General features: G+C 37.3%; 1 protein-coding gene across 5 annotated transcripts in view; it reads right to left on the bottom strand.

Annotated features, from left to right (window-relative positions):
• LOC131426045 (glutamate receptor ionotropic, kainate 2) overlaps positions 1 to 17,114 on the bottom strand; it is a 318,947-nt gene that overhangs the window by 58,988 nt on the left and 242,845 nt on the right. For 3 of the 5 annotated variants that reach the window (XM_058588453.1, XM_058588455.1, XM_058588456.1), the window contains exon 12: positions 10,882 to 11,019. In XM_058588453.1, the coding sequence (XP_058444436.1) occupies positions 10,882 to 11,019 (138 nt within the window). Of the gene's footprint in view, positions 1 to 2,943; positions 3,082 to 10,881; positions 11,020 to 17,114 lie in introns of all 5 variants that reach the window. The other 2 variants (XM_058588452.1, XM_058588457.1) reach the window with 1 other exon arrangement.

Below are 17,114 nucleotides of genomic sequence, written 5' to 3'. Positions count from 1 at the left end.
ACAGTGAGTTGCCTCACATTTGGAATCAGACAGTCTTCAAGGTAAGTCCAATCATATATTTACTGGTCCCGTATGTTGGGTGATTCTCTGGAGATATTAGCAATTCACAAGCTGAATTATCATTTACATCAAAACAACAAGTGTCTTATAAGGGCACACATGACACAATCTGAAACTGATCGTGACAGATACTTTTTCTCTTCTATTTGAAAATCATCAATAGAAATTTCGCAACTTACGCAGCAAGATGCTTTCAATGTAACCAAAAGCCTGAATATATAAAAAGACTCAGTTTTGAAGAAGTAGATTTTGAACTCTATCTCAAAATCACACAATCGGAACTATTGTTCGAAATAATAATAAATACAGAAAGTGGAAATCTCAACACCTGGGTACTTTGAAACATTAACATTCAGATTATGATAACACTTATGTCTGTTGCAAATGAGACTTCATGGTTGTTTTGTGTGGCAACTATAGAGCTTCAGGAAACTTACAAAAGAGTTAAAAAGGAGTTGTTGAGGAAAATACGGCGCCCCGCTCGCAACAAATAAGTCTGATACTAGAACTATATAACTGTTGTATATAAAAATACGAAGATTTAAAAAACAACAAACCCCGTTATACAAATCTAACTGTCGTGACCACCAGCCAATTTCGATTTGGTGTATTACCGTCTCTCCATTTTTTTTAGTCCGAACCGTCTCGCGCAAGTGTCGTCGAACGAATGACGATTTTTTTAAAGCTGCAATATTTCCAGCAAATTCTTGCACAATCATTAACTCAAGACCAATCAAACACCAGGCCTGCCATGGCAACATTGTCAAGGAAACGGAGGGGAAATAAACATCGTTTTATTTCGTTCTTTCTGTTTTTAGAATGCTTTCAAAACTTCCGTTATGGCGAATTTTCATAGACCACTAGACCAAGAACGCAAGTAATAAGGTTGGTGATACAGATATACATATTTATCACATGGCAGAATGTTAAGACGATTAACAGAAGCATTCGAACATATATTTATTAATTTATTCATCTATTTTTTTTTTGGTGAAGCTGACCTAAGATTTATATTTATATATTTTATTCTACGTATATTACATCCTCCACACTAACTTCAGTCAATTGCAATGCGCCCCTGTACCACGGAAATCAAGGCGCCCCATCAACAAAGTCAGCGACTAACCAATGAAATTTGGACAACTACGGCACTGCTTATCACCACATGCGTTGTAACTATGACAATGTTTGTTCCTGTATTATTAAAATCAAGTTACAATATAAACAAAATTAAGGAATTTGGTTGCGTATGCATTGGTTGCTTTATATGCAAAAGTGAAAATCAATTCAAGTAACAAAATATGTTTCATACACTTTCCGAAGATTATCGACGGTTTTTAACGAAGTATCATTAAAATTACACTATTACTGAGTTTATTGGTTGACGGTTTTTAAAATTTTTCACATTCACATTTTTTTATCAAAACTTTTAAAATCTTCTCTAATAGCTGTTTATAAAATGATTAAGTTTGTACGTTCTCTGTCTTGAAAATTATTATTATAATAAAATGGTTTCATTCGTCCAGATTTATATCTTGAGGTTGTTCGTATCCAAAATTGTTTTTTTTAAGTAACTTTGAAATCATCATAATTGACTTTCATTTGAAGAATATTTTCCAAAAATATTCAAATGTAAAAATTTGTTGAAGGCATAAAATAGATAGGAATCAATTGTTCTGAAAGAATCTAATTGTCATTATGATCATTCGCCAAAAATGTAAACAGTAAAAGTAGAGCAAGTTTGTAATTTATGACTTTTAGTGCATCCATCATCATCTTTATATTTGTGTTTATTATGGGTACCTTAGAATTATTTCATTTTTAATGTAATCGTGATCGGTCGTGTTTTGCATACAACCCTCTAATTTTTATTTTTCTAGTCACAAGATCTGGGCTCTTCTGCAATATTTGCTTCACCTTAGCGCCACCATTCTAGTGGTTCCTGTGATCCGTTTTTGTTCGACTCCCAGCCTTCCTGGCTTTTGTCAAACGTGTATCGAAAGATATGAAAACATTATGGACAGTGCTTGAGGTAGAACCATGCTTTTTTTGCTAGTTTTCTTACTGACAGATTCGGATTTTCATTGCAACCGGGCACAATCGCTTTTCGCACTTGTTCTTCTTTCGACGCCTTCTTCGATCTAGAAGTTATCAGTATGCAAAATATTTCGCGACTGCCCAGATTTTGTCACGAACAAGCTCGGAAATGAACGTTTGAATTACTGAATAATCAGCAATACTCCCTGTTGCCGATCTCGACGTTTTCGACATTTTGTTATGCCAAGCTGAAGAATTGACCATAAGTGTGTAAAGGTTTAAAAGTAGTTCACTTTTTGAATTGTTTTATGTAATCGTATTTGAAATTGCATTTCTGAAAAAATCGTAGTCCAACGTCAAAAAAAAACAGCTAGTGAGTTAAGAACGTACCAGCAGCAGAATTAAATCTTCTCAATTGAATTTAATAACCGTGTTTGCATAAATATTGAAAATCGTGTAAATCTGAATTAAGAACAAATGTTTGTGTGAAACAAAAAAAAACAAATTGCAGCATCGATATTTACAGCATGTACACAATTAGCTCTATCTAGGTAGGTAGTCAGTTCTAAAAAAAAGCAGCTCTACAGTATCGATTTCTATATGGCGCAATCTAAAGCTATTCACCGCTAGATCGAAACATTCCCGGATTGATTCCCGAAACCCCGAAACACTAAGCCAATAGAGTAGAACACATCAAACAGCGAACAGAAATACGGAACATCGGGCGCTGGGGAACAAAAAATTCCGGTCCGACAAGCAACAACAAAAAAAACCGCCCTTCTCGGTCCGTTTGTTCGTGAGAGCCTGCGAACGAACGACCGGAAGGCAAAACGGCTGGGGACTTACTTGGGGGCAATATCGCAGCCCTGTTGCATCAACGAACCTATCGTAAACCAGAGGGAGTTGAGCAGTGTGAAGCTATTTGCCAGGAAAAGTGGATCCGAATTGCACGGATGGGGATTTTCCCATTCGTACGGCGTAAAGCTGTTTTCGTGTGTTTTTTTTTATTTCAGTCCGCGATGAACGAATCGTGGTGGTTAGGGTAGGAGCGACGGGTTTATGTTTTTCGTTGTTCCGCCGCGAAAAAAGGGAGTAGAAAAAGAAAACAGAAAATAGATCATATTGAGTTTTCCTGTGTTCATAATCGTTGTTCGGAGTTCGCTGGAAGTTGGGCTTTTGAAGCCCTCCAGATACAGCAAAAGGGGCGAGGGTTCTGCAGGTAAATTTATTTAACACACAGTCAGTCGTACGCAAGGAAGATCGATTGTCTCCCCCCCGCATCCCACCGCTGGTTCTTACACTCGCGACTCCGCAATTGGCAATTCTCCGGGGCTTTCGTTCTTCCGAAGGATGCCAGCTCAGACGCGAGACCGAGACCGACTTACTTTGCGACCAGCCAACTGCGATTCGGGAAATGAAATTTAATCAATCTAATATTAATAGGAAGAAAAGGTACAAGCATCAAAGCAATCTGTTTGAAGTGCGCAAAGCTTGTTGAATGCTTTGTCCATGTCGGTGAAATGGTGAAATGTGAGACGATTGAAATGGAACCTGTACGAGATTTTGAGACTGTTCGGTATAGTACTTAACAAAATAATAAAAAAAAAGCTTACGCTTACGCTTGGTGAAACGAAAAACATCAATTCTCAAGAATGGATTAGAAACAATCAAATGACAATTTACTATCGGGTTGTCAGAGTGGATGAAATCGTAAAGTTTCAACGAGAACATATTTTCATGTTTTCTCATTCCTCCCTCGCGCTTGAAAAAATAAAACATCCTCGATTGTATAATTCTGACAATAATACTCCATCTGTCTCAGCTGGCTACCGCCGATGTTATTTTGACTGGTTAAGTCTGGTCCTTTCATACGAACCATTTCCTAGTACATAAATACTGTATGAGTAAATGTAAGTGTGTTTGTTTGTAATCGCATTAATATATAAACACGTTCATCATCGAACTCCGACTCCGACTTCGAATGGTGTTGCAATGTTTTGAAGAAAAATAGTAGGTGGTCCGTTCAGCACGTTTCGAATCTCTGATGCACGGGGATTGAATTTCGTCTCGATCGGAAGGAAGCTGCGGGCACGAAATCAATCTATTGTTCGTCACGCTGTCTTCCAACTACGCCACTGCATCTCTAATCCGGGTTTGTTTGAATGGTTGGAAAAGCGTGGCTGGCGACCGGTGGAGGTGGTTCCTCGAGTGTGACAAACAAGAAAACAGAACCTGCACCAGCTGTCGGTACATTTTAATATGTTCGAGTTCACGGGAAATAAAAAAAACTTGTTTTCATGTGATGTTAAAAAAACAAACCATTGCTGTAAAATTTAACTTTTACTAAAGTAAAAGCTGAGTTAGAGTCATTTCATCGAAAACCGTTTTGTCGAAAGAGATATTTTGCCGATTCAAACAATCATATTTAAGGATACACTTCGGTTTTCTATGAAATGGTGTTCGACTATTCGATTGTTACCTGGGTAATTGAATCCAAAATAAGAGATCAATTTAAGTCAGGCACGTATAAAAGGAGGGGTTTAAAGGGTTCAACCCCCTAATTATGTTATGAAAACTCTTCTCTATAAATATGACGAATTTCGAACCAACTCGATCAAATGTTGACAGCACCCTCTGACGCGTAGACTTTGAGTTCAAAAGTCACTTTGCATACTTTGTTGATCGAAAATTTATCCAGACTAACTTTTGAAATGGGCTAAATATTTTCAACCAATTTTTTTTAAAAGAGCTTTTGTAGAAAATAATAAATCCTACAGAAAAGTGGAATCAGGGTCATTTCACCGAATGACATTTCGCCGAAAGGGTCATTTCGCCGAACGGGCCATTTCGCCGAATCAGTCATTTCGTCGAATCCTGAAATCGTCTTAAAATCGTAATTGGAATTGATATAAAATGAAGACAAATTAAAGATGATAGCGTTAACGTCCATTTTGTTGACCTACAATTGTACTTCTTGAATAAAGATTGATTCATGAACCTCAGTACGGAGTTCTCGAGGAAACTTGACGACTATTAGCTGCTAAGCATCAAAGCATTAGCGTAGTTGTATCTACTAGGCAAATGTATGTGGTATTTTCTGTTTATTAAGTGAAAAATGAAAACACTCGTTCGAACCTGACTAAAGCAAAGAAACTTAGATTTGAGTAGACTGGGCAAACGAGGCGGTTACAGGTTTGTATGCAAGAGGTCGCCGCTTCCGACGACGGGTCGGCGTCCGACTCAGCGAATGACCCATTCAGTGAAATGACCCTTTCGGTGAAACGACTTTCGGAGAAATGGCATTCGGCGAAATGGCTTTCGGCGAAATGGCCTTCGACGAAATGGCCTTCGGCGAAATGGCTTTCGGCGAAATGACCCGCTCCCAGAAAAGTGTTATGATGAGAATTTCCACAGAAACAGTCAAAAAATACCGAAAAAAAATTCTTATCGAATCCTAAACAGAAAAAAATTGATTTTAAATATTTAACATCGAAACCTATTTTTTATATCGTTAATTTATACCCGGATTTAACCTAGTTGCGGGCGTTCGCCGAGAAATCCATTTTTGATTTTGATAAAATTTTGATCCAAGATTAGTGTTTACATTCCCTACAAACCGTTCACACATTGCAAGATGGGGCACATTCAAGGAAAAAAATGTTTCAAACAAAAACTAGGGTAACAGAGGTATTTTGGCCAGTTCATATATTTTGGCCCACCTAACAAACTTTATGGATTCAATCGATCTTAGGTAACCCATGTTGCATCAGTTTAAAGCTAATAACATTAAATTACCTATTGCGGAAGGATTTTTCAAAGATATTACAACATTTGTTGGTTATTTTTACAAAGTGGGCCAAAATAAAATCGATTCTAAAGTGGGCCAAAATACCTTTTTTGTTACCCTATTTCTTGTCCAAACAGAACAAAATGGGACAGAATTTTTTGTCCAGTGTTTTCTTCATAAAAACTAAACTAAACTGAAAGTCATAATTATCCACGATTCCAATGAATCTTAATGAGAAAATTTCACCGAATACCCTGTTGCTAGTTACCCGATATTTGCAGAAAGTATCATTGCTGGATAAGAAAATGTTTTGTTAGAAAAATTTTTTCCCTTCAAAACGCTCATCTTACAATAAATAAGAAATGGCAGGGAACAAAATTTCAATCAAAAAAAGAATGGCGTTTTTTTTTTGTAATTTGACATCAAATTTTTAGGATCCATTTTTTTTCAGTGTAAAATTCGATTAGTATTTTTTTCTGTATATTAATTCGAAAATTAGACTTATTTCGAGAGCCTCACTAGCACAACGATTTTTTTGTAGGATTTGTCATTTTTCTACTCTAATTAATTGGACAAAAAAATTTTTTTTTTGTTTTTTTATGCGAAGTTTCAAAGTTATGCGGTTTTTTATGCGAACTTCCAGAGTTATACGGTTTTCTTTCTGTGGTTTTTTATGCGAAGTTTCAGAGTTATGCGTTTTTTATGGCGAATTTTCAGAGTTAAAAAAACTGCATTTTGTATGCGAACTTCCGGAGTTATGCGGTTTCCTTTCTGCGGTTTTTTTATGCGAAGTTTCAGAGTTATGCGGTTTTTTTTATGCGAACTTCCAGAGTTATGCGGTTTTCTTTCTGCGGTTTTTTTATGCGAAGTTTCAGAGTTATGCGGTTTTTTTATGCGAACTTCCAGAGTTATGCAGTTTCCTTTCTGCGGTTTTTTTATGCGAAGTTTCAGAGTTATGCGGGTTTTTTATGCGAACTTCCAGAGTTATGCGGTTTCCTTTCTGCGGTTTTTTATGCGAAGTTTCAGAGTTATGTGGTTTTTTTTATGCGAATTTTCAGAGTTATGCAGTTTTTTTTTATGCGAACTTCCAGAGTTATGCGGTTTCCTTTCTGCGGTTTTTTCATGCGAAGTTTCAGAGTTATGCGGGTTTTTTTATGCGAACTTCCAGAGTTATGCGGTTTTTTTATGCGAACTTCCAGAGTTATGCGGTTTTTTTATGCGAACTTCCAGAGTTATGCGGTTTCCTTTCTGCGGTTTTTTATGCGAATTTTCAGAGTTATGCGATTTTTTTATGCGAACTTCCAGAGTTATGCGGTCTCCTTTTTGCGGTTTTTTTTGCGAAGTTTCAGAGTTATAGTTTTATGCGAATTTTCAGAGTTATGCAGTTTTTTTTATGCGAACTTCCAGAGTTATGCGGTTTCCTTTCTGCGGTTTTTTATGCGAAGTTTCAAAGTTATGCGTTTTTATTTTATGCGAACTTCCAGAGTTATGCGGTTTCCTTTCTGCGGTTTTTTATGCGAATTTTCAGAGTTATGCAGTTTTTTTTATGCGAACTTCCAGAGTTATGCGGTTTCCTTTCTGCGGTTTTTTTTATGCGAACTTCCAGAGTTATGCGGTTTCCTTTCTGCGGTTTTTTTATGCGAAGTTTCAGAGTTATGCGGATTTTTATGCGAATTTTCAGAGTTATGCAGTTTTTTTTTATGCGAACTTCCAGAGTTCCAGAGTTCCGGTTTCCTTTCTGCGGTTTTTTTATGCGAAGTTTCAGAGTTATGCGGGTTTTTTTATGCGAAGTTTCAGAGTTATGCGGTTTTTTTTATGCGAACTTCCAGAGTTAAGCGGTTTTTTTATGCGAACCTCCAGAGTTATGCGGTTTCCTTTCTGTGGTTTTTTTATGCGAATTTTCAGAGTTATGCGGTTTTTTTATGCGAACTTCCAGAGTTATGCGGTTTCCTTTTTGCGGTTTTTTTTTGCGAAGTTTCAGAGTTATGCAGTTTTTTTATGCGAACTTCCAGAGTTATGCGGTTTCCTTTCTGTGGTTTTTTTTATGCGAACTTCCAGAGTTATGCGGTTTCCTTTCTGCGGTTTTTTTTTATGCGAACTTCCAGAGTTATGCGGTTTCCTTTCTGCGGTTTTTTTATGCGAAGTTTCAGAGTTATGCGGATTTTTTTATGCGAAGTTTCAGAGTTATGCAAACTTCCAGAGTTAAGCGGTTTTTTTTATGCGAACCTCCAGAGTTATGCGGTTTCCTTTCTGCGGTTTTTTTATGCGAATTTTCAGAGTTATGCAGTTTTTTTATGCGAACTTGCAGAGTTATGCGGTTTCCTTTGTGCGGTTTTTTATGCTAATTTTCAGAGTTATTCGGTTTTTTATGCGAAGTTTTTTAGAGTTATGCGTTTCTTATGCAAATTTTCAGAATTATGCAGTTTTTTATGTGGTACGTAAACTCGCATAAAAATAGACTTCAGTGTAAATAAGTTCAGTCCTTTTCAAAAGACAGTCTAGATCAATTTTGGAAAAATGTAGTATATAATGTGACATTTGAAGACAAAGCCACATGTCCAGTTTTTTTCCAATCTGAGAAAATTTTGCCAACTGCAAATATGATTGAGCGCAAAATACGTCATATTTAGGTCAATTGTAAAATCAAAATTTTTCAATAAACTACTTTACACTGGGGTCTCTTTTTACGCGGTTTTTTATGCGGTTTCTTTTTACGCCGCATTTTTAACGCGAATTTCCAAAGTTACGCTGTTTTTACGCGGATTTCCCAAATTACGCGGTTTCTTTGCGCGGTTTTTTTATGCGGTACGTATCCGCCGCGTAAAAAAAGACCTCAGTGTATACAACAAACATTCAAGTAATTATTCACATATGTCAACTAATGCCATCTTGCAGGTCAACATAATCCGCTAATCAGACGAAAATTTATTGCATTTCGCAAAACACTTGCAAAACAAGCAGTTCAACATAACCTGCTAATGCAATGATGAGTCGAAGACGAAGCGTAAAAAATTATGTGCACGTTGCACAAACTGGTTATCCACGACCTTTAAATGATTACTTTTTTCATCTTTATCAGGCAATTTATGCAGCTGTTGAACATCTTAATCCAATTTAAGATGTTCTGGATAGAGTTGGGACGTATTCCGATCAGAACGTTCATCAACAGTTTGAGCAGGCAGCAATCGGATGGTGTCAAGTAAGGAGTATCAGGCGCGTGAGGAGGTTTTTCTCAACGGCTTTGAACCGGAATAGTTTTTGTTCGACTTCGTCAAATTTAGATAAAATTTCTAGATTACTATCTGATTCGACGAATTGACCCTCGATCAACTGATCCGATAGGCAAAACGACCTTCATTGAATGTACCAATCGTATCCTTACTGGCGTTTGACGCATTGAATCGAGCGATGAAATGTCCGTGGAGTTTATTAAAAGAAACATGAATCGAATGCAAAATTAGAGCATCTTCTTGCCTTTCTCATTAAGAAAGTCTATGTAATCACTGTGAAAACCAGTTTTTGAACTGTGAAATTTGGAGGGCCGAATGTCATGCGACTGCGACTCACTTCTCACTCGATTTCCTCATGGATGGTTGGACATTATTTTCTACATCTTAAATTCAAATGAAAAGTCTCTGTCCCAGGGCCTGCTATTAAATTTCATCCGGATCGAATTAAATAATTTGCACTCGATTTTCTCCGAAATCTTTCAACCCATTTTCTAAAACATAGATTTAATAAAACAGTTTCTTGGTCTACTATTGCATTTTATCTGAACTTGACTTCCGGTTTTGGAGTAACGGTCTAAAATGTGCACAAAAAATTAAAAAAGTGCACTGGATTCTCTCAGAGACCGCTGTACCAATTTTCGCAAGCTCATGTTCAACCGGAAGGTTTTACGATACTATAAAACCAGTTGAGTTTTATCAAAATACGACTTCCGTTGTCGGAATTACATGTAGAAAAGTATAAACATTTTGAATTTAAAAAGCGTTTTTTCCGTTCATTACGGAAAATCGAAATAAATTCTTTCAATTGTTGAAAGAAAAAATTGGATATTCAAAAGGATTTTTAGTCATCTATTGCTTCCAAAACGGCACTCGAATTTCTAACTGCATGTACAAAATGCTTGTCAAACAAGGTATTTTCTAACAATATTTTAAAATTAACATAGGGATACTCAATAGAAGAAAAATAAAAAAAACGCAGGTTCTGGAATTGTGTTGATCACTTATAAATCCAAATCGAAAGTAATTCAATGTTTATGGAATAGAAGAGCACTATGGCTCCGCTCAACAGACGTTCAAACCTGAGCAATTAGCATCTAGGTTCTGAAAAATGGATAAATATGTTCAAATTCGATCCACATCTACAAAGTGCTTGCGGAACAAAGATGTTGATTTTAACCGCTTGAGTTGAACGAATCGTCGCACAAAGCATGACAGGCAAAGCCAACACATAGGAACCAGGAATATTTTCAGTGTTTGAGCGCAGTGGGCTTACCACACGTTATGTTTGCTTGTAAAACAGACTCTTATTGATTCGTAATGCTGCGTGCGCTTGGTCGGGAGATCGATGCAGTTTCGTTAATAATTCGCTGGCTGGGATTTATTTTCAAGTTAATTTAATAAAAAAAACTATCCTCAAATTCAAAACCACCGTAACTCATTAACAATTATTTATTCACCTATTCGCGTTATTGTTGAATATACTTCACTAAGTTCATGTTCATCAGAAAATGTGTAGCGAAATAAAAGCGCTCGGAAAAATTTTCGTTTCGTCCAGTACTTCAGTGTTTCAGCAAGTGGGAAAACAGAATTTATCTCACCTCGAAAAAACTGTGCAGTTTTTCGTCTGTTTTATTAACTTTGAAAGATTCCCACACACAATGCATTCCATTATTTTTTTTCACACGCAATGCTCTGTTTTCTTGTTTGCCATCACTTCCATCTCCCCGTCAAATGCTCAAAAAAAAAAGTAGATAATTTCATTCTTACTTGGGCAGAAAATCACAGCCCTGCTGCATCAGCGAACCAATCGCAAACCACATGCAGTTCATGAGCGTGAACTGCGTCTGCATCTTCTCCGGATGGGGATCGCACGGATTCGGAGTGGGCCATTCGTACGGTGTGAATCTGTCGGGCCGGCATCGCAGTTGGATGAAGAAGAAGAATCGAAAAGTGGAACAAAACACATTTCAAAGTTATGTCTGCTGGAAACTCGCTACTTAGGGTGGGTTTAGAGGTGAAAATAGTATGAAAGTTAAACTAGAATCGGATTGGTGGGTGTTTGGAATTGTGAAAAAAAATATAAATCTGAAAAAAAATCTTTTAATACGAGGATTCAGCGCGGAAGTTATGTTATTATGCCAGTAGCGCCAATCCCACCCTGTTTTTCGTAGCTTCACTGATGCGGACGATGGCGTGGATGAGCAACCAGTCTGACTTCAGGCGCTTGTCGGTGAAAGTTACGAAAGTACTGGTCGGTCCTTTAGTCGGGAGTCGGTTCAATGCATCCGTACACAACGCTTCCCAGTGCGTCCACGGAGTTGCACGGATTCATTATTCATTCCATTAGATCAGAATTTACGAGATGCGATTTGAATATTGATAGGGAATTTGCGTTGATTTATTGAGTTGATAAATTTTTAATGAAGCTTTTTGGCGAACGCTTCCATGCACCTTCCCGCTGTACGGGTTCGCAGTTTTCCGCCTGCTTGGCACGAACTTTGACGTAGAATGGCTGCAAAGGTTAAAAGCTTGAACGGATTTCCGATAGTTTGAAACGTTTTGAAAGCTTTGCGAAAGTGGAAAATTGCAGATTAACAAGTTATAGTTACAGTTCTAGAAGTTTCCTCCGCTCCCTTGTTTTCGTGTTGCTCTTGTCAACGGGACAAGTATTTTGGGTTTACTTCGGTCTATCATGAGCGAGTATAATGCTTTTGGAAAAAATAATAATAATTTTTACTTCAGTTTTTAGTTTGAATAAAAAAACCCTAATGTAGTGTTTATTTTGTTACCATTTTTTGATCAGTTTAAAAAAATAAGTTCATGAAAATTGTATCTGAGAAATTCTAATCTAGCCAAAATGGAAAACATTTTAATTTACTAGAGTTTTTTTTCAGTGACAACTTCTGAACAGTGATGCCAGTTTGCCATAATATGGAACCCGTAGGTTTTTTTCTACATGAGAAATGATTTAAAGGTATCTAAATATTGATAATTTAAAATCAAAACACGAAAAATATCTATTTTTAATAAACATTCGATTTGCCTTTGTACCTTCCCAGTCATACAGCTTTATTAGCTCGTTGTCCTCTATTTTTTCAATTCAAAAATTAATTCTTTCTTCGGGACGAGTGTTCGTCAAATTAACTGTTTGGAAGCGATGATTTTCGCCGGAAGCCATTTAATCGTTAATCGCTTCATCGGACACCAATTCGTCAAACAAAAAAAAATGTTCCACCAGAAGTCCTCTCCATAATTTCTCCGAAAATTATTTTTCCTCGACAAACTTTTCGCCGTAAACTATTTTGTGAAAAGCCATTTTAGTGAAAGCCATTTAGCCGAAAGCCGTTCCGTCGAAGGCCATTTCATTGGGGAACGGGTCATTTCGCCGAAAGTCGTTTCGCCGAATGCCATTTCGCCGAAAGTCGTTTCACCGAATGGGTCATTTCGCCGAAAGGGTCGGAAGCGGCGGCCTCTTCATACAAACCTGTAACCGCCTCGTTTGCCCGTTCTACTAAAATCTAGGTTTCTTTGCTTCAGTTAGGTCCGGATAGTATTCGAACAAAACGATGTGGCGAAGCCGCATTAGATATTTTGTAATCTGCACTCAGTTATCAGAAGATACCGTAAACAATTGTCTGATAGGTACACTAATAAAGTTAACAAGGTTTTTTAGGGAATTCCGTTCTGAGGATCATGAACAAAGCTACAAAAATGATTCCAATTCAATGGATCATTTCGGAAGTACGATTGTAGGTCAACAAAACGGGAGTTGAAATAATTGTCTTTTTTGTCTTTATTTTATCAATTCCAATCACGATATTAAGACTAATGAAGAATTCGGTGAAATTCATCTTTCGGCAAAATGACTCGTTCCAAGAAACTGGCTTTCGGCGAAATGACCCTGATCCATTTCATTGATCGACGAAATCTGTTTCGTAGAAATTCGTCATTTATTCGACAACTGTTTCGCGAAATTTATTATTATTTCGAAAATTTCATACATTGCATTGTACTTTCGGGGAAATGACACTTCCAATACAATGGCTTTCAATAAATTCAGTCTCCAGTAATCAAATTTGTTCAGACATTTTCACAGCTTGTGTTAGAATTCTTTTATTTTCATTAAAATTGTATTCGAGAAATTCTAATCTAGCCAGATTGGAAATCATTCCAATTTTCTAGAGTTTCCCAATTCTGCGGGAAATTTCCACAAGTCAACTCAAATTATTTGGATTGTCCAGAAAGCGAACATCTGAATCTCACAAAACAATCCATAACTTACTAAAATTAATTAGAGATTATTGAATCTCTTAAAGTCAGTGCCGAGATCTTCAGAAGCGCTTTATTCTATGTTTTGACATCTATCCCAATTCTGTTGTTTCCATTTACTATTTCCAGTAGTTCGCCCTGTTTTGAAAAAACAGCTGAATTGACTGCATTGACGGTTAGCAGAGTTGCCATGTAATTTTTTTCAAAAATCTGTCTCTGACTCAAACATTTAACTGGAAATTAAGACCGGCTTGATTTTCAGTTAGCAAAAAAAAATGCTCTCACCACCTATGGTATAGAGGTCAAAAGATCGGTTATAGATGTTGACAGTGCCGCCAATTTCTTTTATTTATTCATATAATACTTTGTTTGTCTAGTACTAAATCATCAGCACACTTTGAACATGTTATGGGTTTCTAACAACCCTGGGTTCTAAGATAAACATGAAAACGATTTTGATTGCATTTGACCACCTGCTCTAATCATGATGCCAACACTGCGCAAACGATGAGAATAAGGTTAGGTTTTGCACGATGACGACACAAGTGAACTGTCGATGAATCAAATTCATTTTTGATAGTTTCCGCGTGTTTGTTTTGTTTTGCAACTACAAATTCAAAGTTGAAAAATGACGAAAAAGTCTCTGTTAAAACCGTGTTCCACAGTGAAAAGAACAAAACAGATTGCACTGTATGCGTTTCCAGCATCATGGAGCGATTTTTGGTTAAATCTGTTTACTGTGAGGCGACTTGCAATTTTTAAATTCAAATGATAAATCTCTGATGAACTTTTAAACTGTAAACAAATACACGGCGGATGCCAAAATAGAGTTCATTCTGTTCATTTTTGTGAGGTTATGTTATGTTCGTGCAAAACCTAATGGCCGAGAAAACATACTACATACAGGGTCCGCCATGTAACCTTTTTTAAACATCCAATAAAACACAAACGGTTCATCCGATTTCAAAATTTATTTTCATATTAAAGTATAATCCTTCCGGGTAATTGTGGAATATAATTTCATTCAAATGGCTGCCTCGGCTGGCCTTGCAGTACGCCATACGGTTGGTCCAGTTTTTTAGTACATTTTCGATTGTATGCAGCTTTATTTCAGCTATGGCTAACATAACACTTATCTTTGACAGCCCCCCCGGCTCCTGCCTCATTTTCGAAGAAAATGGCCCAATGATGCCGCCAGACCAAAATCCGCACCAAACCGTCACTCTCTGAGGATGCATCGGCTTCTCCGGGTTATCCGTCCCCCAGATGTGACAATTTTGCTTATTAACATACTCGCCGCCGAGATGAAAATGAGCCTCTCCAGAGAAGATGATTTTTTTGCAAAAATCGGTGTCTTCTTCAAGCTGATCGCAAGCCCAGTTGGTGAAGCGATAACGCATCGGATGGACCATTTTCGTTCAGCGGAAGAAGTTTCTGTCAAATCAGAAGTGACATTAAGGGCTGAGGACAGTACCGTAAAGTGGTAGGTTTTTTGCTATTTTCCCGTTTAAAATTAAATTTTCTTGGAAACGGTGCAGAATGTAGAAAAACCCACCTGACAATGCCTTCGAAATTTAGATGAGAATATTCTGTGAAATTTTCAGAATGATTCATTGAGTTGAGCGGTCGTGTTGTATTTTTTTCTGACTGAAGAACTGCTGAAAATTGGAACGCTCGGAAATGTATACCTTTACTTGTTCATCGAATATCTCGGCTTTGAAGGCTTGTATCATAAATCTACCGTAACAAAGTCTAGATAATTTAGTTTAGTTGCGATTAGTGTTATCGCGATAAAAATAAAGTCTTGTATTGTTCTGTGAAACAAAGTCAGTTTACATGCATCCGTAATTTTTTTCGCTTTGATTTCCTGATAGCATTCTGAAAAAGAAGAGAGAAATAAAATTGGCTCGACAAGGCTACCAAACACACAGACATTCTATCTTTGTGAAAGTTGAATATTTTTTCATTGTTCATTGAAATCCATGTAATGTCCAACCCATACGATAGATAGATTAATGTGATAAAACTTCTCATCAAAATAATAAAATGTATGCTGGCAACCCGGTACAGTTTGCTCATATACGAGAGAGTACAAGAGATGCGCAGAGGGATTTAAGCGAGCCACGTGGTCGATTTAAAACTCAACACGCGACCCTCTGTCCTCAGACCTTAAGGTTAGCAATGTCGAAATAACCGCTAGTTAAAAAAAAAGTTAGATGGTGGTCCCTGTATACTACTTATGTGTAGTAGGCTGGTTTATTTCCAACACGGAATACCTAATCTCAGTTTCGAAACTTTTCTTCACACAATATTTAACACTTCTCGGTTAATTTTTCAAAAGGGCGTATAAGCAAGCGACAGTTTCTCTTTATTTACTTTCTCTTCTATTAATTACCAAGCGGTTTTCACGTTTATCACTCAACTCTTTGCATGAAATGATTCCCGAAACTTTCGACTTTCAAACAGAATAGCGATATCAAAGAAAATCTTTTTAATCACATCACAATAATCGAAAGAGAGAGTGCTTAAAGAGAAACTGTCACTTGCTTATACGCCCTTTTGAAAAATTGCCCGAGACTTTTCATTTTTTTTAATGATTTACCACTGGGTATTGAATTCCCTACACGCTCGTTCATTTTTACTCTCAAGTGAGCAATTTGTACTCACTTTTGTTTATTTAGTTTACCTGTCAAAAAGTGAGTAATGTGACTTCAGCAAACTTTATATCACCGTGCTTTGAAACGTTGAACTAGAAAAATTTTAGGGAACTTGATCGTAGAAGCAATTACAGGTTTTCGGCGATATTTTGAAGTGGACAATAAGTTTTGATTGGGTCCCGACTTTCTTATCGTAGTGATGAAGGCAGAATTCTGTTCCGTCCAAGGTAAGTTAGAAGTTGTTCGACGAAAATTTTTGCACTGAGAAAATGTTACCCAGAGTTACTCAAAAGTGAGTAAATCTAATCTTACCCACTATAGAGTAGTTCCACTTTTAGCGAATGTGAGTGTACATTGAACTCACTTTAGAGTAACATGGAACGAGCGTATATGTCAGAAATTTGGTCATAAAATACTCATAATAAAGCATCGTTCGGTTTCTATACTGTCACTAGTTTGATATTATAGAACAGGAACGTGAGGAACTAATTTCCATCGCTGTATACACTGTCGACTGCAGCAGTCGACCAAACAACAATCTCCTCTTGTAGGCAATGGTAGAAGATTTTCCCCGGATTATCGACTCCGGTTTCGTCAATGGCGAGTCCACGCTCAGACGAACCTCATCTACTGATGTCTTGCTTTAATCTACTGCGGGTTTTCGGAATGCGACATACAAACGGTAAAAACGGTCCCGTGGAATTTCCGCGGTAGCAACACAAGAGCCACGTTGGTTTAATTACCGCTACCGCCCAGGACCTGGCCGCTGAGTTGAGTCCCACAGAGCGTGAACCTGGCACCAGTCTGGATATAAATTTTACACCCCACCAAGCAAACGTAAACAAGGCTTTGAACGAGTTGCCACGCCACAGCAGCGTAATTAAGATTCGACATTTTTTGTGACCAACTGCGAGGTTTTTCCGAGGACACGGACCATTGAATTCGGTAGTTTGTTTGGCTTGCGAAATTTTTTGTTTTGCTACGGCCGAGCGGGAAACCGACTTGTGGTTTTAACTCCGATGATGACACCACCGATGCCGGCTTATATTACTTTGAATAACATTTGCTTTCGTT

Source organism: Malaya genurostris, chromosome 1 (genome assembly GCF_030247185.1).
Source record: "Malaya genurostris strain Urasoe2022 chromosome 1, Malgen_1.1, whole genome shotgun sequence".
In the NCBI taxonomy this organism is placed as follows: domain Eukaryota; kingdom Metazoa; phylum Arthropoda; class Insecta; order Diptera; family Culicidae; genus Malaya; species Malaya genurostris.
This window is presented reverse-complemented; position numbering and strand designations above follow the sequence as displayed.